Raw genomic sequence first — 25,976 nt, forward strand, 5'->3', positions numbered from 1 at the left:
ACTATCAAAACAATAACTTTAAGTGTTGTTTTTTAAAATATAATCTTAGAGTCAACATAATTAGTCCGACCTGTGTGAACTGCTTTGAGTGTTTAACAATCTAATCAAATTCACCAACAAAACTTTTTGTTCTATTCAATTATTAACAAAAACAATATATAAAGATCTGTAAATTATATTTTAAAATGGCACAACAGCACATTTGCTGAAAAAGTGGTGAGAACTTATTTTTTAAATCAACTAACAGTACACACGTCACAGTGGTGCAGTGGTTCGAGTCAGTTGTGATGTTTGGTTAACTGCTGATTTTAGGTCTGAATGTGACACAAATCTTTCTAAACAATTGGCCCAAATTTAGAGACAAAGTGCCAGGACATGTGTTATTTGAATTGGTTCCAGAGTTCATTCTGTTTGAACTAGTCAAGATAGATTCTACGTTTAGTTTTTTTGAGACCCCTAGACCCAGAAGAGTGTATTATCTGTGTTTGTCAGCTGTTTGTGTGGAGTTGTTCTTTATGTTCACCTCAAATCAACCTGAGTTTCATTTCTCTTTAGTTCTGATCTCATTGCTGAGCTGCTCAACAAACCAAGGTCAGTAACCTTCTTCTGTCACAGTTTAAACCTGAGAAATGCTCACTGATATGACCTGATTGGGTTCATGTTCCACAATGGAGCTCACATATAAAACTGAAGAAAAAAATAAAATCTAATCGTTTTTCACTTTAACCCTCACAGCTCGTCTGACTGTGAGTCCCAGCAGCTCTCAGTTTTTTAAAGGAGATTTTGTGTCTCTGAGCTGTGAGGAGGACGACAGCTCTGCTGGATGGACTGTGAAAAGAAGCACAACAACAACTATGATCACTCTTTGTGGAACAGAATGGGGAACACCAGCTGGTTCTTCCTGTAACATCAGCTCCATTTCAACATCTGACAGTGGACTTTACTGGTGTGAATCCAAAAATAAAGCAAGTAACAAGATGATCTCTATCACAGTCACTGGTAAGCTGAGTGTGTGGAGTTAGTGTTGATGAAGCTGTGTGTAAATGGATGAAATGCTGTAGTTTGTCTCTGTGTTGAGGTGGATCAGTGATCCTGCAGAGTCCTGTCCTCCCTGTGATGGAGGGAGATGACGTCACTCTGCTCTGTAAAACAAAGACCACTCCCTCCAACCTCCCAGCTGCTTTCTATAAAGATGGCTCCCTCATCAGGAAGCAGCCTACAGGTCACATGACCATCCAGCATGTTTCCAGGTCTGATGAAGGCCTCTACAAGTGTGACATCAGCGGTCATGGAGAGTCTCCATCCAGCTGGATCACTGTCACAGGTGACACACTCACCTGTCTGTGTTTCTGCAGCTTTCAACATTCACAATGTGACGACAACTTAATGACTGTGTTTGCTTTATTTTAGGGGAACACACCACCACACCTCCACCTACATCCACACCTCCACCTACATCCACACCTCCACCATCACTCTCTCCTCCTGTTCTCTCTGTGTTGTCATCTGTTGGATCAGTGTGTGTTGGGGTTCTACTGGTGTTACTGGTTCTGCTGGTGAGGCGATGTGTCCACAGGAAACCTGAAGGTGAGACTCAGACTTCCTGATCTTTCATGTTTGAGTTTGTTCAGTCGAATAAAGTTCACATTCAATATGATCACAGTCAAACGTTCTAACATGTAATCTCTGTTTAGATAATTAATCTAAATGGATCATCTTAGCAGAACAAGACAAAGCTGGAGAAGATGAAGTCATCACTGACATCATGTGCAGTATAATCAACATATCAAAAAGTCAACAAGAGCCAATCAGAGAAATCCGAGGTAGTGGGCTCTTTTTTTCATCATAACAAATTTTTACGCAGATTTTATCTTTTGATTTTACACACACATTCTTTCATGTGCAGACTTCACAGCTTAAATGACATTTTCTATCTATTTGCCGTAGATTTCAATAAAACTTCCCAAATATCTGTTTAGAGGCGTTGCCAGGCAGGACACTGAGTGGTTAGATTTGCTTTTAGAACGGCTTTAATGCAGCCTTACAATCTGAGATAATGTATTGAAAGTAGGAGTGAAGATAGTCAGGGAACTGCAAACATGTAACAATGTGGGTAAGCAAACATTTTCCTCCTCAGATTTAAATCTAAAAGTTAGTTTAATATGAAAATAAAATCAGATATAGGTTCATGAACACTTGCTTGTCATTATGATGTGTTGGGTTAAGAGGACATTCTGGATTATGTGTGATCATGTATTTTTATTTCAGTTTGTGTAAAATTGTGGATTGTTGAACAGTAAAATAAAGATTTTTATGATTTGACGCTTTCACAATAAATCGTTTATGTTTATAGATTATAAATGAATTTTATTTCTTTATGTAAAATTTGATTAGTTTTGTCAAATATAACCGTCTGTCTGTAAAGTCTCACATCCTCTAATCGCCTGAGCCAAGGTGTGAAACTGGGTGTGGGTCCCAATCAGCCAGAGTTTCAGGTGTGTTCATTGTGAAACCTAGCCCCACCTTATCATGCGAATTCCTGAGGGCAGATGGCCCAGGATGGCCCACTCACATCCTGGGCAAGCAACTTAAAGAAGTCCAGACGCTTTTCTTTGCAAGCTCCTTTGACTAAAGTCTCACACTGTACTTACTGTTGTTCACTGTGAGCTGGACTGTGTGTTTGTGGTCTGTGGTTAACTGAAGCTAACAGCTCTGCAGTCGTCCAGCATCCTGTTTCTGATAGAATGAAAACACTTCAGCTGCAGGTGTTTCAGCACAGAGCTGTTCATGTTAAACACAGGAAGGAACACGGAGACATCATTTGGAAAATGATTTCTTTAAACTCTGCTCACAGACCATCATGAATTCAAAGTGAATAATTTCATCAAGGATGTCTTTTTATAGTTTTATGATGCTAACATTTTAAATCCAGTCTTTCTAATTCTCCAAAATGAAAATCAGAATCTGGCTATAATAAAGTTTATAATTATCTTGTTCTTTATGGCATGTTGACCAGATACAGTCATCCTGCTGATGATTCTAGTTTACAGTAGTCTGAAGATAGTGAAACTTCTCAACACAGTGTCTCTTGGTTTGGCCAGTAATAGCGTTGATGTTGTGAAGGTCTTTGCTCTGTTGTGAAGTGCATCAGTGTGCACTAAAAGTAGATGTTTGCAGCTTTGTGGTTGTCCTCTTTTCTCTTTCACAGAAACATCCTTCAGATTTATGTGGTCAGTTTCATAGCAGAGATGTTAAGATAAGAAAAGCGTGTGAAGCTCAATCTCTACACTGTGCAACATTATGAATAAAAACAACCATTGCAATAATATGACAGTCATACCGATTTAGTACAATGTCAAAGGTGTTTTATTTTGCAGAGAGTTACTCAGCTGCAGTCTACTCAGCAGTGAAAACTGAAGATATGAGTAATGGGCGAACAGCCATCAGAGCCAGGAGGACCAGGTACAGCCGCTCTTTAACTTTAACTTTAAACAAGCTAGCTGCTCCCCCTGCTCACCATCATGCTAAGCTAAGCTAATAGAATTGCATCATATCTCGAGCTCAGTCTGAACTGGGACTGTGTGTGATGCAGAGAGGTGGAGATTGTAAATAATGTAAGTAAGAGTGTAAATAAGAGAGCAACCGAGGTCTTGATTGAACTACAAAGCTTTTAATCATGTTTTCTGTTGTTTGAACTGTGTGTGTTTGTGTTCAGACTTTAAACCAGAGCCAGACGTCGTCTACTCTTCACTGAAGTAGTCCACCAGTACAACCACTGACGTCCAGCTGCTGGTCTCTAGTTGGTCTCCCCAGCACTTCAAACTAGAGGAGATCCACAAGTTAACAATATATATATATTTAATATGTTTTTATTTAACTTGTATATGTTATTTTATCTTATCTTTTACGTAAATTTGCTCTAAAATTTCAAATGTGAACAGTAAATGTTAAAATGTTCTGGTGACTGTGGTTCAGATGGTAATTTGATTGGTAGTTTGTCAGGTGATTCTTGGGCAGGATACTGAACTTTGAGCTTCCCCCAATGCATGCATATGTGTGTGTGTGTGTGTGTGAATATTACACTATTTATCCTTGCAATAACGTATGTGTGAATGAGACTTGCAATAGAAAGTGAAAGTGCTTTGAGTGTTCATCTTGCGTGTTTTCCTCGTGTGTTTCTGTGAGTCTAAAAAGATTTAAAACGGAAACTTAAATAAACATCAAACCACACCAGACTGAATTTGTGAATTCATGTGAATCAGAACGGACTTATTTTTCGACCACATCTCCTGAACCACCAATCTCCTGTCAAACCGCTCACCATTGAACTTTGGAATTACTAATAACTTTTAAATTCTGCTGCCATCTGCTGGTTAATCTAAGTTTTACAGCAGAGCAGCTGCTTTATAAATGACAGCAGTTTAACAGCCAAACCTCCAGCAGGCGACATCAACCTACTTTGCACTATGGTTACATTTTACTCACACGCTAAAGAAGAGTTTCAGAAACTTAAATATGCCACATTTTAAATTGGTCCTTCGATGCATTTTCCAGTAGGCAAGGACATAAAGGTCAAAAACTGATGAAAAAGGGATAACGGCATGCCATGCTGGATAATGGAGGACACTGGCAAAAGTAAAACCACAGAAAAATTAATCAGGAGGGATAAAACTCAACATGGTTTGTTACGGCCCTAGCAGGGCCTCTCTCTCTCCTGAGGGTGCCTGTGTGGGCGTGTCCCACTACCTCCTACCTGAGATGCCACCTTTCCCTCCGGCGCAGCTGACTCCCATCAGCAATTAAGGGTATTTAAGCCCAGAGCAGGGTGAGCTCTGGGCCAGAGTGCCATTTGTGTGGGTACAGCTAGTGAGCTGAGTGGTTTTTGCGGTGTTTCCAGCTGGTGAGCTGAGTTTTGTGGTTGTCAGCTAGTGAGCTGCGTTTTCCTTTTGACATTTTGCATTACTGACCAATGCCTGAGTTTTGTTTGTGTTACTTCTATGGTGATAGCGGCTTGTCCGTCTCTTTTAGTTGAATTACTTCAATAAAACTGTTTTATTTAACTGTTTCGCCTCCTTGACTCCTTTTTCTGACCCGGTCACTTTTGTTACTTCCCCCTCCCCGCCTAGACCCCCCAGGGGAACGTAACAAGTGGGGGCTCGTCCGGGATATTTGAAAAGGGAGTTCTGTGTTGGATTTGGTTTTCTTTTTGATTATCTCGCTTTGGCACCTTTTAGAGATTAATAACTTCCCAGTTAAGGTAGGTGAGTGCCCAGCTGAGCTTTTTAAGTTCCTCCTTCGGGTACTCTTTTGTTATTTTGCCTTTGTTTTTGGAGTAATCCTGGGTGGGGATTAATTCTCTGTCGGGGGTAGGCAATTCAGGGCTCCGGTCGCTGAAGTTCTGCCTTTAAAGTTGCCTCGAGCCCAGCACGCTCCGGAAGATAGACAGGGCAAGGTTTTGGAACTGGGTAAGTTTTGTTAACGTGTGTGTGTGTGGCGGGAGGTAAGTTGGTCAGCTAAAGTAAGTTGTGTAGTGGTCTGTTAATTGTCTTACTTAGGTTGTGTTTTTCTAACTCTTCACCATCCCCAAAATGGTTGACACAGCTGCTAGTGTACAGGTGTCTAGAGGCTCGTTTGTGAGCAATAACATTCACCTGGTTCCAGACTTCTGTGAATCCAGTGTTCACAGCTTTTTCAGTGTGTTCGAACGCCTGGCAACTGCACTGCAGTGGCCTCAAGATGTGTGGGGGGTGATGTTGCTGTGTCGGTTGACAGGTAAGGCTCAAGAAGCATGTTCTGGTCTGTCTAGGCAGGACGGCCTGGTTTATGGGAAGATCAAAAGTGCCGTCCTCCAAGCCTATGAACTGGTACCTGAGGCCTATAGGCAGCATTTTCGAGGGTTGGAGTTGGCGCAGGGACAGTCCTATCTTGACTTCGCCAGGGAGAAGGCGAGGCTCTTTGATAGGTGGTGTGCGGCAAGCCAGGTTAATGATGTGGGGTCCATACGTGAGCTAATGCTGGTGGAGGATTTTAAAAACTCTGTTCCTAAGTCTGTGGCCCTTTATTTAAGTGAACAGAGGGTTACAACTCTACAGCAAGCTGCCACCCTGGCAGATGAGTTTAAGCTGATTCATACAGCAAGTGCGGTAGGACAGGATATCCCTCTGCACTATAGCGCAGCCTGGACAGGTAAAAGTGGGCCAGCTAAGAAGGAAAATGCAGTTATGGTGTTAAGACCTAGGCCCAAACTGTGTTTTTTCTGTCACAAGCCTGGCCATGTGGTTGCCAATTGTGTCAAACTGGCACTCAAACAGAAAGCCCACTCAACACAAAAGGGGCCTGTTTTGAGAAAAGTCAGTCGTGGCTCTCAAACTGACAAGCTTGCCAGGCCTGCGGGAAGGCTAAACCTGGAGCACAATTGCTCGGTAGCACCCCGTAATCAGTGTACGAGGCCAACTAACCCTGAGCTGCCGCTGGTTGATCCTTTCTCCGGTTCATGTTCAAAACCACCCTTCAGATCTGCACCCCTTGCTAACATAAATTTGACAAACCATGGGTTTGGATTTATGGGAGGGGGTGTTACGGCCCTAGCAGGGCCTCTCTCTCTCCTGAGGGTGCCTGTGTGGGCGTGTCCCACTACCTCCTACCTGAGATGCCACCTTTCCCTCCGGCGCAGCTGACTCCCATCAGCAATTAAGGGTATTTAAGCCCAGAGCAGGGTGAGCTCTGGGCCAGAGTGCCATTTGTGTGGGTACAGCTAGTGAGCTGAGTGTTTTTTGCGGTGTTTCCAGCTGGTGAGCTGAGTTTTGTGGTTGTCAGCTAGTGAGCTGCGTTTTCCTTTTGACATTTTGCATTACTGACCAATGCCTGAGTTTTGTTTGTGTTACTTCTATGGTGATAGCGGCTTGTCCGTCTCTTTTAGTTGAATTACTTCAATAAAACTGTTTTATTTAACTGTTTCGCCTCCTTGACTCCTTTTTCTGACCCGGTCACTTTTGTTACTTCCCCCTCCCCGCCTAGACCCCCCAGGGGAACGTAACAAGGTTATCACTATTTTTTCTCTTGGTGTAGAAGTGAAAGAAGTATCCATTGCAATGCCAAAGTACTAGAGGGGACACAAGGCGAAAGCTGGTCTTTAAATCCGCTGCAGTAAAGAATTTAAGGCAAACAGGTAACAAGGTCAACAGGAGAGACTCCGCCTCTGGGCAGGGCCAAACAAGGGAACCAGACAACCTCAATCTCTTCTTCACCCGCAGGAGTGGAGAGAGACAGAAACAGATATAAGGAGGGAGAAACAGCAGATGGCCATGACAAAAACAACATGGATACCTGCTATCACACTCACAGACTTTCAGCTTCCTTTATCAGATTTTAAACTCAGGGATTCTGTGATTCTTGAAAAGTGCCACCATCTTTTGGACATTTATCGCACTTTAAATGAAGAAGCAATGTCTGCTGTAACGTCTGCATCTCTCTGTCTGCCTCTTGTTTGTCTCTGCAGGTGAGATTGAATTTCTGATTGATAAAATAATACCTCTTTAAGAATTCTGTTCATGGTTTAAAAAAGTGTGTTTAACTGGCCTGTATGACCTGCCAGATATGCCTAAAGTTAAAGAGTTAAAGCTTAATTCTGACTGTTCCTGCTCCAGAGCAGTTTCAGCAAACACTGATTCACAAAGAAATGTGGCTTTCTTCCAGGAGGAGAGCTGAGTCGTTTAACAGCATTAACACTCTGTTTGCCCGAGCTTGTCCTCTCCTCCTGCTACACCTGCTTCGTTTCCTCATACCTACAGGTCATGTCAAAGTTCACATCAGAGCACATCTGATATCTGCTCATCTGCACAAGTTTGTGTTTTTCAAGCATAACGAGTCAGGTTGAATCAGTTCTTGCACAGCAGTCTGTCATTAGCACAAGGATGGGTGCAGTAATCAGTTGGCAAAAAAAATAATCTTTCATAAAAGCTTCTCATTGGGACAAAAAAGATCTTTATTTTTGAACTAACTGCATGACCTTACCTTTCACTATTCACAGAAAAGTGTCACTGTCATTGAATTTCAAACAGCATTAGTAGCTAGAACAGATATTTAAAAATGTAAAACTTGAATTTAGTAGACTTCACTGCAAGATTCCAGATTAATGCTCCATTATCAGTCGTTTGAGTGAAGCATAAATGGCTGTTCTGAGCTTTACTGCCTACCTTTGCAAGCGAGATTCATTAGGATTCCCTTGCAAAGCTAGGCCATTTGGATGGAGGTCATCAACTTTTCTTCTTGATCAGGCCCAGTGAGCACTCACTTTTCACATAAAAAAAGAGAGTTGTTGGACTCATCATTTCACTCTACTTCCACATACAATGGATGTGACCCCAAACACAGAAATGGATGGTTGACCACTTAGTGCTGTGCACCAGTGCATAGTAGACCTCCTCTGAAACTTGATATTTGAAATATGACACGACATTAAAAGCTGATTTCAAATCTAAAACTATCCCATTGGCTGATCAACATGGGTAAGGGAATTATATTAGTTGGTAGCCTGATTGAAGAGAAATGTATTTAAATGAATGTGCCCCTTGTGTTTGTCTGAAGCAATTTACAGTAAAAAACTCACTTATCTCGCAGTAGCTCCCAACTGTGTAGTGACTGGTTTTACTTGCATCTATTTAACCACTCTGTTGTTTCCTCTTTCAGACCAGAAAATCATCATAGCTGTGCCGGGACAGACGGTCACTCTGCCATGTCGAGCTCCAAACAGCGGCAACCCCATCATAGCTGCAGAGTGGAGCAGAGCTGACCTGGAGCAAGAATATGTCCTTTTTTACTGGGACGATAAGCTTGATAGAGAAAATCAGCATCCGTCTTTTAAGAACCGGGTGGATCTGCAGGACAGACAGATGAAGGATGGAGACATGTCTCTGATTCTGAAGGATGTGACGACTGATGACTCGGGAGCATACGAGTGTTACGTGGTCCAGAGAGGAGCGAACCGCAGGAAGAGAGCCAGTCTGGATAGTGACCCCATCACCACCACCTACCTGACTGTTGTTCCTCCAAGTGAGTTGGTAGAGTTTAGTTTATTAGTAGAGTTGAAGCTGCTTCCTGGTTGTTGATGTCTGAAGTTTTTTGAGTTAAACATGTAGCAGAGGTCCAAAGCTTGGATCTTTGTGCCTTGTATTTCCTACTGGCTGCAGCCTGTAGAACATAAGTGGACAAACATATGTTCTTCTTAGATGGCCACAGTAACTTAGACAAAGTTGGTAAAGGGCTACATGTTGAAGAACTAGTTAAAAATAAACATGATACTTTTTTTTTTTTTTTTTTGGCTGCTATAGTGATCGGTTAGTCCTTTAACCTCTCTGCTCTGTGTTGTTTTGTCTTTCAGGCCAGAAAAACATCACAGCTGAGTCTGGACAGAACGTCACTCTGACATGTCGAGCTCCAAACACTGTCCTCATACCAGGTGTAGAGTGGAGCAGACGTGACTTGAAGGCACAATATGTGCTTTGGTACTGGGAAAAACAATTTGTTCCATATTACCAGCATCCATCTTTTAAGAACCGGGTGGATCTGCAGGACAGACAGATGAAGGATGGAGGCGTGTCTTTGATTCTGAAGGATGTTACGACGGCTGATAGTGGAACATATGAGTGTTGTGTCGTCCATGAAGTAAGAGAAGGTAGAAAGTTGGCCATTTTAAAGACTGAGCCCATCAGCGTCATCCACCTAAAGGTTATTTCACCAGGTAAGTCAATGGAATTCATTTTGGCTTTGGACGCATTCAGTTATTGTCAGAGTTGTTTGGCTGTGAACTGATAACTCAAAATGCATAAAAAGATGTTGCCTGTGATCAGAGGTGAAGCTTGTGTATACCTGACACCTCACACCTATTTCTCACCTGCAGGTCAGCCAGGAGGACACGGAGAGGATGGGGCTGTTGGACTAACAGTTGTTATTGTGCTTTCTATTGCTCTTTTTGCAACTATAATATACTACATAAAAATGATAGAAAATACAGAAGGAGAAAAAAACAGCACTTCCCAGACGAGCAGCAAGCTGAAACGCTCCACTCGTGTCACTCGTCCCACCTTTCGTAGCAAAAAGACAGATGCTTCCAAGACAGATGTGAGTTCACAGTGACGGGAATCCAGCAGACAGTAGTCAGCTGTAAATGTCTAACTTATCTTGAGTTTGTTTTTTCCATCTTTGGAGTTTTTCTGGTTCGGATTGGTGGCGTTTGGGAGTGGGTACGTCTAGTCTGCAAATAGTTAGAAATCAACCATCATAATAATAAGTTAAAATGACAGTTTTCATCGTTTTCCTTTGGGGGACACGGAAATGTCTTTGGAGCGCCTAAATGTTTTTCTATGGAGGAAAAGAGTTGTGTTTGTGAAGATCATGAGAACATTTCTGTAGTGAAGTTACCTGTTTTATCAACTTTCTTCATCAGTTTTGATGCATTTTTTTGTGCCTTTCCCCAGTTTATATTGATTGTGTTATTTTATTATTAATAAAGTGTGAACATGTGCTAATGTTGAGTGTGATTTCATAAGTCCTGCTGTGAGGTTTTTGACTGTCTGTGAAGATGCTGGCTCACAATGAAAACTACACTCGTCACTCATTGTAAAAAAAATTATTTATTTAGGATTACTTATATATTATATTATGTGATATATTTATTACTCTCATTTCTTTCAGATCACAAAACCATGAACAGAAAAAAAAACCTGTGATAAGAGCCTGGATGAAGGGGCAAAGACAGCACTTTTCAGTTGCAGTGAAAATAAAACAAACAAACAAAAAGAAAGAAAATTGAAAAAAAGAAAAACCCACCAATGATAAAATCTACCTCTGTTACCTTTCTGGCACTTAGGCAGTTAGACATTCTTTAGATTCCTACAGTTTACAATCTTGAGATCAAGGTTTAAAGCAGAAAAAAATGATGCAAGTATTTCCATCACAGTCGGATTAAAATCTGTTCACTGTAAAAAAAAAAAAAAAAAAAAAGTAAGTATTTGGGGAGGTGAACCTGAACCACTCATACTAGGTCAGTTCTGATAGATCAGAGAGTTACTGGATCTTATCTGACATCTGTTTCTGCCTGGTTACAGTTGATGAGTAAGAGACAAAGAAAGGTGTTTTGCCGTTTTTTTTTTTGTCAAACTTGTTTTGTGGACTCCCGCATGAAAATACTGCTTAAAACAATTAAAGGAGCACTTTAAAAATAGATCAGACGTCAAAGCTCATGCTAGACAGGTATATGATATGGAGTGGGTAGCGTGTTAAAAGGGATGCCACATAGTTTCATGGAAATGAAACTTATCTAGTAGACTGAACTTAAAGAAACATCAAACATCAAGGTGAAAGGATTATGTGGAAGGCTGGTCCATTTTTCAGTAACTCATACTGGTGCTCAGTTTGGATGGCTCCCATGTGCTTGTATGTCTACCTGACAACATCAGGTCATGCTAATGATGGATGGTGTCTCCTCCGAGACCTGGAATAAGGCATCACTGAGCTCCTCGACCATCTGAGGTGGACCGAAAATTTAATGTCACCGAGGTGTTCAATTGGATTTTGAACCGGTCAGTGGCATCAATTTCTTCAGCCTTCAGGAACTGCCTGCATACTCTTGCCACATAGCACTGGGAATTATTGTGCACCAGGAGGAACCCAGGATCCAGGATATGCCAGACCATCACTGACCAACAACCAACTGCCAACCTGTGTAGGGTCCAGGTATAGACTCGTGCTACCAGCAATGACACTGACCCCAGCCAAATGAAAAACTAGTAAAAAAAAATCAGAAAAGATGAGGGGGGTTGAGTTGCCTGATTGTTGCTAAACTCTGATTTAAAAAAAGACTGTATCCGTTTTTAAAGTTTAGTATTTTCCCATCTGTCCATGAAATGTTAAGTGGTGAAAAAGAAAAAAGAAATTCTTTGTGGCACAATATTATCAGGATCAATAAAAATAAAATATGCATATCAGTGTCACTCCACAGTGAACTGATCATTAAAAATATTATAGAATATATTTTAAATTGTCCCACCGGGAGGAGGCCCCGGGGAAGACCCAGGACACGCTGGAGAGATTATATCTCTCGGCTGGCCTGGGAACGCCTTGGTATTCCCCCGGATAAGCTGGAGGAGGTGGCTGGGGAGAGGGAGGTCTGGGCCTCTTTGCTTAGGCTGCTGCCCCCGCGACCCGGCCTCGGATAAGCGGTTGAAAATGGATGGATGGATGGATATTTTAAAATAACTTTCATGTTTCTTGTAGCAGAAATATGTCGCTCTGCTGTAATACACCAAGATTACCAACAGATGGCGGAAGACTTTAAATGTGAATCTGCATCACTAGCCTCAGTGGGAGTTTACAGAGTGTGTGGGCTTTGTGCTGACTCAGGAAAAAGGAAAACACGATTTAAAAAATATCTTCAGGCTCAGTTTGAGTCACAAGCTGATGAGTTTTTGAAGTTTGTCAGACACCGAATCATCTCAGCTCTCTGTGTTCATGTTAAACTACTGAGTGAATCTCCGTGGAGGAGGGGCATTTAAAATACAAACATCCAAACAGCGATCTCTAAACTGATAGCCATAGTTTTACTCTGCTTCCTGTTACACCACATGACTGGAATTAGTGCAACTGTCAAATATAATGAAATTATAAATCTAAGCTAACATGTTCAAGTGGTTACTTTCTTTTTTTATGAAATAAAAGTCAAAATTATGACTTTTTAGTCACATAAAACTAGATCGTGATCATGTAATTAATTTAAATCAAGCAATTAGCTAAAGGTTGAAAAATCTGCCATCTTAGTTTGTTTGTGTTGGTTAGTTTCTAAGTGACACACACAGTTTCTGTTCAGTTTACATAACACACAATGACAGGATTACACAAAGGCTTTCCTAAACTCACTTCACTGAGTTCACTGACTATAGTGCCAACACTCAGGACTTACTCCAGAACTTTCACATTACAAATCTTACACCTTCCTTCATTAATGAGCTTTTAATGTGAAAGTACCCCAGCAAAAAGCAGCATGTTTAATAGAAATGTCTGTACAGTGGTGACTCTGTCGTTGTTCTGATGAATCAGAGTTGTAAATATTAGCCTGTGTGTGTATCTGTGTTCCTGTTGTAAACAAGAAATGTGCAGGTAATGAGTCAGCTGCTACATCTTGACACACCAATCTTCTATTCTAGGTCAGGTTTTGTTTATTAAGGAACACACCCAGCTCTTACTTCTAGTTCCCCACCCAAACACAACACTGGATCCGGCCCTGACTCCTGCTCATGTTGCTGAAACACTTCTTGATCATTTTAAGGAACAGTTCAAACTTTCACGAAACAGATTATAACAAACTGAGAAGTGCTGAGAGTCACAGCCAGGTGAGCTGTAAGGGTTACAATGAAAAACTGATGGCCTGTCATGCTTCTGTCTTCAACTGTCACTCAAAGATTCAAAGAATGCAGGGGAATCTCTGCATACCAGGAAGAAGCTGAAAAACAGGATCTCAGGGCTCAGCTCCGAAACACTTCCATCACTCTGACTCCACCTTTCTCAGAATCCATTCATAGAGAGCAGCTGAAGGCATCCACCCACCCGCATACACCTGGTAAAACTCTCAATTCCTTTCACTTTATCTGATAAGTTGTAGTTTACTGAGGTTTTTATCTCTGGAAATATTCACATCATTCTAGGTCATCTGTGTGAAATGCCTGCTGTAGCGTCTGTGTCTCTCTGCTGGACTTTACTGTCTGTCTGCCTCCTACTCGTCTCTGCAGGTGAGATTAAACTCATTTTATACCAAACAGGATTCCCTCATGTTTTGAACAGCCTCTGTTTCTGGACTCTCCTAAATCATGTTGTATTAGGGCAGTGAAACACATCTGGAATGGGGTTTTGTTGCTGTGTATCTATTGCTTTCAATATATTTGTTTCTAAGATCCAGTACAGTTTTACTGTTATGTTTATGTGCACAGTTAAAAGACAGCATTTTTATAATGCAAATATCTTTGGTTCTTTTTTCTTGTTTAGATGTATTATATTGTTTTAGTACTGCGTCATCACAATACATCAGTTGGTGTATGTTCTGACTGCATGAGTAAAGTAGCTCCTCTATTTTATTCTATTTAGCTAAGGTTAAGGACCAGTCAGATCTCAGCTGGACATAGAATCAAACCTAAACTAGAAAAAATTGCATTTCCTGCGAAAATGCTGTGTGGATGCCTTACGCTGAAGATTTCTGCTGAAAAAAGCAGAAAAAGTTGAAAAAACAAAAAACATTGCCCTGAGCGAGATTCGAACCTGGCCTTTCTGATCTATAGGCGGCGTCTCACCTTACTGGACCAAACTGATTCTTACAAAGAAGAGGTGGAGAGACTGACAATTCTGGTGAAATTAGCAGAAGCTGCTTAGTATTGTGCTAATAAGAGGTGAAAAGGCTAAACATTTAGCAGAAAAGAGGTGAATCAGAAGAAGTTCTGCTGAAAAGAGGTAAAGAAGCAAAAAGATGAGTTGAAAAGAGGTGTAGAAGTGCTTGCTGAAGATGGCTGTATGTGTAATGACACACTGGAGAGTGTCAAGAAAGCAGAGCGCATGCAAGCAGGGAACATGTGTAGCAACTGTCACAGGTAGGATTCGAAACTCTGCCCCCGGGTCTCACGGCAGCTGCCCTACCCTCTGAGCCAAATGAGTTCTGGTCTCAAGCAAATATATGATGAGAGAGAAAATGTGCACTGTGGAGCAGAAGCTCAAATTAGCAGAAAAGAGGTGAAGAGGAAGAACTTTGTTGTGAAATGAGGTAAAGAAACTGAAATTTGTGCTTAAAACAAGTGAAAAAGCTGAACTCTGAAATCCTGCTAAAACAGTAGTAGAGGCTGATATTTTTCAGCTACTCACTGAGCCAAACTGGTTCTCACGTAACTGAAAAAAGGTGGAAAAGCTTAAAATTCTAATGAAAACAGCAGAAGAGGCTAAGTGCACTGTGGAGCAGGAGCTCTAATTAGCAGAAAAGAGGTGAAGAGGAATAATTTCTGCTGAAAAGAGGTAAAGAAGCAAAAAGCCGAGTTGAAAAGAAGTGTAGAAGCAGAAGTGCTTGCTGAAGATGGCTGTATGTGTAATGACACACTGGAGAGTGTCAAGAAAGCAGAGCGCATGCAAGCAGTGAACATGTGTAGCAGCTGTCACAGGTAGGATTCGAACCTCTGCCACCGGGTCTCACGACAGATGCCCTACCCTCTGAGCCAAATGAGTTCTGGTCACAAGCAAAGATATGATGAGAGGGAAAATGTGCACTGTGGAGCAGCAGCTCAAATTAGCAGAAAAGAGGTGAAGAGGAAGAACTTTGTTGTGAAATGAGGTAAAGAAACTGAAATTTGTGCTTAAAACAAGTGAAAAAGCTGAACTCTGAAATCCTGCTAAAACAGCAGAAGAGGCTGATATTTTTCAGCTACTCATTGAGCCAAACTGGTTCTCACGTAACTGAAAAAAGGTGGAAAAGCTTAAAATTCTAATGAAAACAGCAGAAGAGGCTGAGTGCACTGTGGAACAGAAGCTCAAATTAGCAGAAAAGAGGTGAAAACAGCAGAAGAGGGTGAGATTTGTGCTGATAAGAGGTGAAACTGCGGAACCAATCAGAGGTACTGCTTCTGTCTGCTTCATCAGGCTGTGTACTTGTATGTATTTCTGCCATAGACTGTTAACCAGAATCTGAGGTCCATATTAGAAAAGCTGCTAAAATCATTAAACTTTGCAGAATTGTAATAAATTATCAATATGAATTACCGGTCTGTGATAGTGTATAAATTTGTAGTTAAAAAAAAAACATGTGGGCCAAGGTGGAATCGAACCCACGACCTCTGGTCTGAAGAGCGGTGTCATTACCAATCGCGCCACCTCTAAGGGGGCGGGCGCTTTGAAAAAAAGGGTGATGAGGAGTCAGAATTAGATCGCGGTGAGACGCGAAAAACGCCGTTTTTTGGAGTTACAAAACGTCGTGTAACTCAAAAACTAGGTGGGATAGAAGCATAATTCTTGCACTGGGTGAATCAGCGGACTTTGGTGTACTTTGACTGCGATTTACATAGCTCTTTGTATCTCCGTCGCGGAGATATGACGAGAGAAGAAACGGCTTCATTTTCGGAATTTGAAAAATGAGAGGAGGACAGATTTCCACCCCTCAAACAAGTCTAACTCATCTCAGAACGGTAATAGGTGAGAAAATAATTCTTGAATTGTGAGTGTCAGGAGTGTCTGAAGATATACAGGGACAAGCCTCATGTCTTAACTTTGCTTCGTTAAGGAGATATGACGATTTGAAAATGCCTTCAGTTTCAGTATTTCAGCTCTGAGTTTCACAACCTCCCCATAGACTTTGAATGGGGAGTTTTTAGACCATGTGTCACTTCGAGGCAAATTGTGAAAAAAACGTAACTCTCACAATAATTATAGTGACACTGTCTTAAAGCCAGCAAAAATACCTACGTTTTGATGTATAATTTGTGGAAGTTGAGTGGAAATTGAGCGAGTAGCAAGGAGTTGTTCAGACATGAAGAGAAAATTCAGAACGGACGAGTGTGCAGTGGGAGTTAATTGCATAGCAACCATAGCAACACATGTATTTTCTGAAAAATCACAAAGTTGTAACTGAAAACTTAAAGAGTCATTACATGAAAACGGTAACAGATATGAAAAAGCTGAATCACACAGGAATAGCCCAATCATCTGAGAACGTTTTAAAGTTTGAATGGAGTTTCTAGGTGAAAGTATGAGGAAGTAGTTAAGTTTCAAAGACAAGCAAGTTTTAGCAGAATTGTAGAAGTTTCCCATTCATTTCAATGGGACAAATTAAAGGAAAAAAGTGTAATATTTTAAAAAGTATAATAGTAATAAGTACCAAAAGATATAGCAGTCGAAAGCAGAAATAGCAGAACAGTTTAGAGTTTGAATGGTAAAAATCGGCTGAAAACTGAGGGAGTAGTTAAGCGGCAAAGAAACGGAGCAACTAGAATAATAAAGGATAAAGAATAAAGAGAAACAGGATCTCAATAGTGTGGATGCCTACGGCATCCACCCAATCAAAAATGATTTAAGGTCTTTTTTCAAGAACAGATAACCAGCAGATGAGGATCCAGGAACATAGATAATAAAAACTCTACCTGCTACACTCGGTTTTTATCTGACTCTCGCGGCCTCTTTTTTTCATTTCCTCATACCTGAGATTGTTTTTCCATACCGTGACATACCACTGCATACATACCAACCTCGTCTAGTCACAGAAGGTATGCCGTGTCACATCTTATAGACCTCATTGTACCATATCACCCTATTAGAGCACTTCGCTCTCGCTCTGCAGGCCTATTTGTTGTTCCTAGAGTATTTAAAAGTAGAATGGGAGGGAGAGCCTTCAGTTTTCAGGCCCCTCTTCTGTGGAACCAGCTTCCAGTTTGGATTCAGGAGACAGACACTATCTCTACTTTTAAGATTAGGCTTAAAACTTTCCTATGGATCACTCATTGGTTCTTCTTCACTCAATATGTCTGTGAAGCATCTCAGTCATCCAGGTCATGGTAATCTAAGGAGCTTAGAAAGAAAAGCGACTGGACCTCTTTGCGTTTCTTGAAGACGTTTCCCCTCTCATCTGAGAAGCTTCTTCTCAAACATCTTCAAAATCTCAAAGACGTCCTTTCACTTTCTTTCCAATCTCCTTACTTCATTTACTATGTGTTTGTACACCTCTCTGCATTTAAGCATTTGTTACTATTAATCTCTGGCTCTCGTCTGTAGCATGTCTTTTGTCCTGTCCTTCTCCCCTCAACTCAAATTAGCCGCACCTCCCTGAGCCTGCTTCTGCTAGAGGTTTCCCCAAGTTAAAAGGGAGTTTTTCTTTCCCACTGTTGCCAAAGCGCTTGCTCACAGGGTGGTCGTCTGATTGTTAGAGTTTCTGTATTATTAAAGTATCTTTAACTTACAATATAAAGTCCCATGAGGTGACTGTTGTTGGAATTTTTGGCTATAAAGATGAAATTAAATCAAATTGAAATGAACTGGATTAAAATAGAGCCACCTCTGTGCCAATGAAAACTGGAACTTTAAGTTCAAAACAGTGCATTAACTCATGAATTTCAGTTCCTTGTACAGCCCCCTGAGCTCTCTGCTCTGGTCTCTGTCTCACTGGATGCTGTTTTAGTTACTTTAACATCTCGGCTATGTGTTGTTTCCTTTTTCAGACCAGAAAAACATCACAGCTGAGTCTGGACAGGACATCACTCTACCATGTCAAGCTCCAAACAACAAAACCATCAAAGGCGTTGAGTGGATCCAACCTGAACTGGAGCAAGAACGTGTCCTTTTTCACTGGGATGAAAAAGTTATTCCAAGCAACCAGCATCCATCGTTTAAGAACCGGGTGGATCTGCAGGACAGACAGATGAAGGATGGAGACGTGTCTTTGATTCTGAAGGATGTGACGGTTAATGACACTGGAACATACGAGTGTCGTGTCCTTGTGAGGGGAGGGAACCGCAGGAAGAGAGCTAATCTGGGTGGTGAACCCATCAGCATCATCTACCTTCATGTTGTTGATCCTCCAGGTGAGTGAGTAGAGTTGAGTGTGTGTGATCAGAGGTGAAGCTGCTTCCTGGTTGTTGATGTTTGTTTCTAAAGATGTTGTTGATGAGACTTTGTAGAAAGCAGCTGGTCTGAGTGATGTGATCAGAGTGCAGTAGATAATGTCTGACAGCAGTTTGAAGAGGAAATGGATTCTGTTCTGTTCTTCACTCATCACCTACCTGACAGCTGACACCTCACACCTGTTTCTCACCTGCAGGTCAGACAGGAGGACACACAAAGGATAGAGGGAAGATGGTTGGAGGTGTTGCTCTGCAAGTTTTTGTTGTACTTCTTGTTGTTGTTAGCTTTGTGATTTTACTAGAATACAAAAAAAGACGAAAGCGCCAAAAGCGACCACGTCGTTTTTGAACAGCAGATTCAGTAATGTTAAAACCATCTAATCCAAGGATGTGAATCTTATATTTAAATGTACACAGTTTCCCCACTAGGGGGAGCCAAGGAATTATAATCAACACAACTGGAAGAATGCATAGGAACAAGAGGCAAAAGGAAGGACTGAAGCCAAAGACAGACACATGTAAAACTAAATGAGGACGTGGAAACATAAACATGATACAGAAACCAAAAAGTTACGACTGTGGCTTGAACACGTAACTTCCAGAACCAGAACTTAGAATAAAAACAGAGTCAGGAACTGTGACAATTACTGTCACAGTTGTTTCCTATTCTTCTCAACAATTTTATTAACATTTTTCGCCCACATTCCTGTTTTATTTCCATGTGGGTTAAGTTGTTATGTAGACCAAGGTCATTTAAATTAATGAAGATGAGCTAAATCCTCTGCTCTGTTTGGTGATTGTTTTAAAGCTTAGTGTGAATGTTTTTGTGGGTTTTTATTTGCTGTGTTTGTCATGTACTTTTGTTTTTGTTTGTATTTTATTTATTGTTTTATACAATAAAATGTTTTACTGTGAGAAGTTTGACTTTCGACAGTGAACAAAGTGAAACAGTGGTGAGAACGAGCACAGAGTTCTTTGCAATTTGAGTCATCCTTTATCATGTACCAGTTTGAAGTTTAAGCTTCATGGTATCATTGCAGTGCGGTGTGCTTGCTGTTACTATGTACCTACAGTGTTGATTTAATGCAGAAGCACAAGTTTTACGTTGTGGGGTGAAGTCTTTATGTGCTACTGGAGAGCAATAATGGTGGCAGGTGGTTTTTAAATCTCTCTGTCAGCCACATCTGCATCTAATCTTGCTGCAACACAGAAGACTTACAGCAACTGGTACAAGTGAAACAGATGCAGCTCAACTGTTAAAACTAATGAGATGTCGGGTTCACATGAAGTTGAGGCAATCAGATTTGCTTTGAGTTAAAGCTGTCCGTCAAAGCCAAAGGTGGGAAAAGAAAAGGATGAAAACTTTTCTATTGTTGCTTTGATGCACATAGTCAGCCTCCTGAAGCCCACTTACAAAGACTGTGAACCACTGAAATATGGATATATAAATGTGACTGACTCTGACTTACTTTTGAAGTTGAACTTTTGAAGTTTTAAATAGTCCTTTTGAGTTATGGAGAACGATCTTTGCTCTGGGTTCTGATGACTTTTTTTGTTGTTGTTGTCGGTTAAAGTCAGCAGCTTTATTTTGAACATAAAACAAACATAAGACAAAATGACACAGGCTATGCAGAAACTACAAACTCACTAACAGTGAGAACGTGTTGGCTAAGGAGGAACCCCTTAAACGCACAAGGCAGACAGCATGAAGGGAACACGACAAAGATAGACACGAGGAGACACCTGGGAATAAGATAAGAGATAAGATAAGATAGAACTTTATTAATCCCTCGGGTGGGTTCCTCTGGGAAATTCGATTTCCAAAAAAGCACAGCACCGACAGAAGTTACAGAGTTACAGAATGTTATATATATATATATATACACACACACACACACACACACACACACACACACACACACACACACACATATATATAAATACAGAGACAATATAAATAAAATATACGAAGGGGATAAATAGAATAAATAGGAATAAAAAATAAAAATAAAAATAGAATAGACGAGGAGTGAGGGAATATCAAAATAAAACAGGTATAACTCTGGCTGTTTTATTTCTGGTTTCCTGCCTCATCATGGACTTCATGGATTTCAGCTAAAAAAAAAAAAAAAAAAAGTTACTCTGAAGGTTGCAGTTGTTACATTTTTCAGAGTAAGTTAGTAAGGGTTCTTAAAATATGTGTGCTGGTCAAAGGGTTTTTCTGATATCCACTCCTTAGGATGTGCCACTTTATGACTAAAGGTAATCGGACTGAATGCAGGCTGCTGCTGGACACAGAAGGGTGACATCATTTCCATTTGTCACTTGCATCTGTACTGTAAAAAAAACAAAGAAATTAAATCCAGTTCCAAAATAATGGGAATAAAATAAAAATAAAATAATCAGATCGTTGGCTGATCTGGGGATCTGACGATCAAAATTAGCTAATAATCTTGAGTGAGTTAAATCATGTCTTTCATTGTGCACAGTTTCAGTGTGAGCTTTATTTGTTCTCTGTGAGACTTTGTACTTGTTTGTGTTCATTACTGATAACATTTCAACAATTATTAGTGTGCTGTGACCTTTTTGGCCATCTTTAGAAACTGACTCATCGTGTCATTTTTTTCCAATGAAATGTTTTCCTGTGAGAAGTTTGATTTTTAGCTGTGAACTGAAACAGAGAAAAGAATATGAACAGACTCACATGTGCTTGGAGTTATCCTGCATCACTGTAACAGTTTGAAGTTTAAGCTTCATGATACTGTGGAAATACACTATGTTTGCAGTTACTATGTGCCTCCAGTGTTGACTTAATGCTGAAGCATAAAAGTTGTTTTGCTATGGGATGTAGTGTTTATCTACCAAGTGTGACTGGAATACAATAATTATGGTTACAGGGTGCAGCTGAGTTGTAACTGGAAAATACTAACTGGGAGGTTCCTGCAGTCAGCTATGACTGAGCTCATGATCAGATCTTAAAGTATTTTGTCTCATCTTCATCTCAGCAAGTCATCAGCCAGGTCTAACGTGACTTACAGCTGCTGTCAGGACCAGATGTGACTCAAATGTGGTGGTCAGAGGGCCCGGTGGCGCCAGTGTCCAGCAGCCTCGCCTCTGTCAGTGCGCCCCAGGGCAACTGTGGCTACAATGTAGCTTGCCATCGCCAGTGTGTGAATGTGTGTGTGAATGGGTGAATGACTGAATGTAGTGTGAAGCGCTTTGGGGTCCTTAGGGACTAGAAAAGCGCTATACAAATGCAGGCCATTTACCATTTAAATGTTACGTTCATCACATCAGACGGCTCACATGAGTTATTGTTGACAAAGGGAAAAAGCTGGAAAAAAGAAGGAAGATACATTTCCTCATGTTGCTCTGACACACACACACACACACACACACTCAGGCTTTTTAAATAGCTCACTTAAGGCTTTTAACCACTAAAATGTGGATATTTGAATGTGGCTGACTCTGACCCCCCTTCACATTTGGAGTCTGAAACAGTCTTTTAAAGTTAGAGGCAACAATGTTGTGTTACTTCCAGGTTCAACTCCATTTAATCCAGAGTTTTATTTTATTTTTTGTGACTTTTCTTCTTTTTAGCACATGCAGGTAACATCAGCAGCTTTATTTTGATCACAAAAAAGATTTCCCATCTGCTTCAGAGAGCCAAACTACGGAAAACGAATAGAGCAGATACAAACTGATACTTAAATCTGAACATTTTCAGCTGACGCTTTGGAAATTACATGTTCCCAAAATCCTAAAAGTACTGTTGCTTTTAGAAGAAGACCTGGTGGATAGTTTGTCTTTTCTCCGAGGAAAAAGAATTCCTCTTAAAACTTTCGAGAAGGTGGAACTGAAACTCAAAATACATGTTTCCATTTGTTGTTAAATGAGGTGGAAATATTTATCAGCTTTCACTGGACGTGAAGTCTGTTTTATGAATTTTTTTTTGCATCAGATGGATGAGAACCATGTCAGAAATGTTGGAATAGACTATGTGCACGTTAGCATATGCTACTTCCGGTGCGGAAACTCCTGTGGGGAGCTTTGTTTCCGGTGTCCTATTCGCGGCTGGTTTACGGTCCAAAACAAGTTAAGCAAGTGAATGAATCAAGCGGCGATTTACATTTCTATAGATGTTTTGGGCATTTACCCAATATATCTGTAAATGATGTTCATCGACTTGTGATAAATTTCCCCGCGCCTTAGGGCAAAAGAGAAAAGGGATTCAAATGTTATATTTCTCAGCTGTCCCTCGTTTATCGCGGGTGTTATGTTCTAAAAATAACCGGCGATAGGTGAAATCAAGTAGCCAATTTTATTTTTTGACGGTGCAAAACGTTACGTTGACATCGTGGACATACAGTACTGCACTTCAGAGTCACACTGCTAGCGATCGATGCAGCAATTCTGTACAGGAGAGACGTCACAGAAGAGATCGTCTGCAGCGATCAGGATGCAGGACACAATGTGACATAAAAAAAAGCATGCAAACTTGCACTAAAAAATCTGCGAAACAGCGAGGTGAAAGGTGAACCGCGTTATAGCGAGGGACCGCTGTAATTTTGAAGGTAAGTCACAACATACCCTTCATACATACTAATGTATAGAAACATTTACCAGCAATCATTCATTTTTTTGTGTGGCTTTTTTCACGGTTTGTTAACATGCTGTGTAGGTGTGTACTTGACTAGCTGATCTCGACATAACGGGGGAAACATCTGGTTTGACTATTCTTCACCTGTAGTTTGAATGCTGAACATTTGCCTGTTTAAATCATAATAACTGTCACTATACAGAGATGTGCTTCTGAATGTGGACGATGTGTCTTCTGCTGTAATGATGCAGTTCTGCTTGTGTTGAGTGATGTAAACAACTGATCGATCTAAACTCTTTAAACTCAAAATTGATCATTAGATTTTTTTTTATGACACAACAGTGGTGAGTGTTCCCACCTTCTGCTCTTTGTAACTTAACGCGAGCTTTCTGTTTTTGAGTTTTGGACATGATTGTGGAGGATATCTTTGCAGTAGCGATTGACCGCAACGTAAAGCTACCGGAAATGTACAACCCCACATCCGGTCTCAAACCAGGAAGTTAGCATTTTCTCGTGCACAGGGTCAATAAGCCAACATCTTAATGTGGCAGCATGAGGGCAGAAAACAGGTGAAGTTGATGTTGACAATGCAACATGGGGAGGAAGTTACACCCCAGGAGAGATTACAACAGCCAGTGCAAAGGTTGCAACAGTTAGAAAAAGGCACACAGGCTCGTTAGCAGAGGTGAGGTAGGTCAGTTTAATTAAAACAGCTTTTATTAGACAAAATAACTGAATGTAGAGTGCAGAACAGAAACTTCTTCGGTAGCAGGGCCAGCAATACAGAAACGTGAATCATGACACCTTGTTAGCCAACATCAATTAAAGGAACAAGGTTCGCTGCAATGATACTGCCCTAGTTGAAATAGCAGCTCAGTAAAATATTTTAAAAAAATGGGGGAGATCGGCCACTACAGGAAGGAGTGCCCAGGGGGCCACCAGTTACTCACCCGTGTAGCCTCTCTGCAACTCAAACGGTGCATTAAACCTATTTACCAGTGTGTACACTCACATGCATCAGAGGGAATTCCACCTCACGTGCCTAGACTCCACAACAAGCTGCTGTGCCTCCACTAAAGTAAAATGAAATACTCCAAACTGCTGAGTAAATGACAAATAAAAGAACAAACACACACACTCGAAACAATCCCACATGCACAAAGCAACAAGACAGCAGCAGCGTGTAGGCCACCCTTTAACAGTTACACGAATCCGATCCGCAATACTAAAAAAACCCTCTAATATTCTCCACCTTGAACAGGAATGAGTGCAAATTGCCACGACAGGAATAAGCCACAGCTGTTCCTTATAACCAGCCTCGGATTACCAACTAACGGGGTGATAAATGTTCACGTTGCGCTCACAGACACCATGCATGAACCAAACATCTGCCAAATCTGACCCACTCCATAAAGATCAGCCTGAGGATAAAACTGATCAGCTCCTTTTAAGCCTTTAGTGTTGAAGTTTGTCTCAGTGTAGTTTTCACCTGCTCTTGCCTGGAGCTGAATTCAGGTGCTTTGTTGGTTTCTATAGAACTGAATCAGCATGTTTCCAGTGAGACCTTGTTAGATTATAATATTATTTTATGCCATGTTATACCCCTAATTAAAGATTGTGAATTATTATGTAGTTTTAGTTTGCATTATTCTCCTGAGTTAGAAGAAGCTGATAACTATTGCATTAGTTAAACTGATTTGCATTACATTAAACTGCTGACTTGTTGTGAATGAATGATATTGTTTTATGATGCATTATACTGCTGAGTTATAAGAAATACTGTTCGCAGAAGGTTATTGTCTTATTTGTCTGATTAGAAGAGAACAGAATATGCTGGAGTTTTCTGCCCCATCTCAGCAGGAGCAGATAAACAGGGAGCCAAGGTCGTAGCTTAGGCACTGTGTGAGAGAAAGCATGTGAATGTTTAGGCTTTTTATGATAAGGTGGAGGCACCAGAGGCTATAAAAGATTGAGCAATGCTCCACCATTTTGAGATCTGAGACTGTCTGCATCAGTGTCCATCTCCCACGTGTGTGATCATTAAAAATCATCGTTTGACTCAACCCGACCGGACCAGTGTTGTTATTGTGGTTTTTCTCTTGTCTCCATCCCCAATATTTTGAACTCGTAACAACCTATATGATTACCCGCAGCAAAAACTGATCACATTCACATGATGATAGTGCGATGATAGAGCCTGATCATTCAAACTTATGCTGCCATTGAACTGCAAACATTTCACCCCCCGGGATACCAACCGATCTCAAAGGACTTAAAAAGAAACAAAAAACTAGTCACATGACAATATTATCCAAAGGTTTAACTCTGTTTTATTTGTGGTTGTCTGTTTAATAAAAAAAAACGTTGTTGACTTTCAGTAACAGAAAGCCCCTCTCCATGCAGAAAAATAACAACTACAGTCTTAAAATAGCAGTTAAACTGAAAATCTTTCACTTACGCAGACTACCTGCAGCTCACTTCCCCTCAGCTAAACCACAGTCAGGTACAGGAAAAAAAATAACTCGTTTCCATTGACCTGAAGCATGATCACCACAAGCAAAGTTTCAAATATCCACAAGTTTCTTTGATTCCTTAATTCTGAGATTGTCACAGGTTTTTGCCAGTGAAGGCATCACACAAGTACTGATGATCCTCCATGATTATAGTTGTTTTAAAAAATTATTTTCAGTGCTTTGTTGCAATCAAAGTGAAAAAGGAGAAAAAAAAAGTTTCCCTTTGATGATAAC

General features: G+C 40.7%; 4 protein-coding genes across 4 annotated transcripts in view; all 4 read left to right on the plus strand.

The window, feature by feature from the left end:
• The window catches only part of LOC146673408 (Fc receptor-like protein 5), a 29,009-nt gene that overhangs the window by 389 nt on the left and 2,644 nt on the right, over positions 1 to 25,976 (plus strand). The gene's annotated exons all lie outside the window — the stretch shown is intronic.
• Positions 740 to 3,811, plus strand: LOC146673409 (Fc receptor-like protein 5). Its single transcript, XM_085402053.1, has 3 exons — positions 740 to 999; positions 1,079 to 1,324; positions 3,716 to 3,811. The coding sequence occupies exons 1-3, from the start codon at positions 855 to 857 to the stop codon at positions 3,757 to 3,759; spliced, it is 435 nt and encodes a 144-aa protein (XP_085258179.1). The 5' UTR covers positions 740 to 854; the 3' UTR covers positions 3,760 to 3,811.
• Positions 7,471 to 10,516, plus strand: LOC146673410 (matrix remodeling-associated protein 8-like; the record flags this gene model as incomplete). The annotated part of the gene is made up of 4 exons (XM_085384309.1): positions 7,471 to 7,498; positions 8,689 to 9,051; positions 9,380 to 9,739; positions 9,899 to 10,516. Coding segments are annotated over 4 exons (987 nt in total), but the record flags the coding sequence as incomplete, so codon positions are not given.
• Positions 12,006 to 19,005, plus strand: LOC146673411 (uncharacterized). The gene is made up of 4 exons (XM_085401918.1): positions 12,006 to 13,612; positions 13,698 to 13,781; positions 18,228 to 18,590; positions 18,827 to 19,005. The coding sequence occupies exons 1-4, from the start codon at positions 13,426 to 13,428 to the stop codon at positions 18,976 to 18,978; spliced, it is 786 nt and encodes a 261-aa protein (XP_085258044.1). The 5' UTR covers positions 12,006 to 13,425; the 3' UTR covers positions 18,979 to 19,005.

The sequence above is a fragment of the Rhamphochromis longiceps genome, linkage group LG3, assembly GCF_057381845.1.
Source record: "Rhamphochromis longiceps isolate RC_006_pf linkage group LG3, R_longiceps_female_GT1.1, whole genome shotgun sequence".
Lineage (NCBI taxonomy): Eukaryota > Metazoa > Chordata > Actinopteri > Cichliformes > Cichlidae > Rhamphochromis > Rhamphochromis longiceps.

Coding starts and splice junctions, on each gene's coding strand:
- LOC146673411 (XM_085401918.1), top strand. CDS start 13,426: ATGCTTCTGTCTTCAACTGTCACTCAAAGATTCAAAGAATGCAGGGGA. Junction 13,782..18,227: donor CCTCCTACTCGTCTCTGCAG/GTGAGATTAAAC, acceptor TTCCTTTTTCAG/ACCAGAAAAACATCACAGCT. Junction 18,591..18,826: donor TCATGTTGTTGATCCTCCAG/GTGAGTGAGTAG, acceptor TCTCACCTGCAG/GTCAGACAGGAGGACACACA.
- LOC146673409 (XM_085402053.1), top strand. CDS start 855: ATGATCACTCTTTGTGGAACAGAATGGGGAACACCAGCTGGTTCTTCC. Junction 1,000..1,078: donor GATCTCTATCACAGTCACTG/GTAAGCTGAGTG, acceptor CTCTGTGTTGAG/GTGGATCAGTGATCCTGCAG. Junction 1,325..3,715: donor CAGCTGGATCACTGTCACAG/GTGACACACTCA, acceptor GTTTGTGTTCAG/ACTTTAAACCAGAGCCAGAC.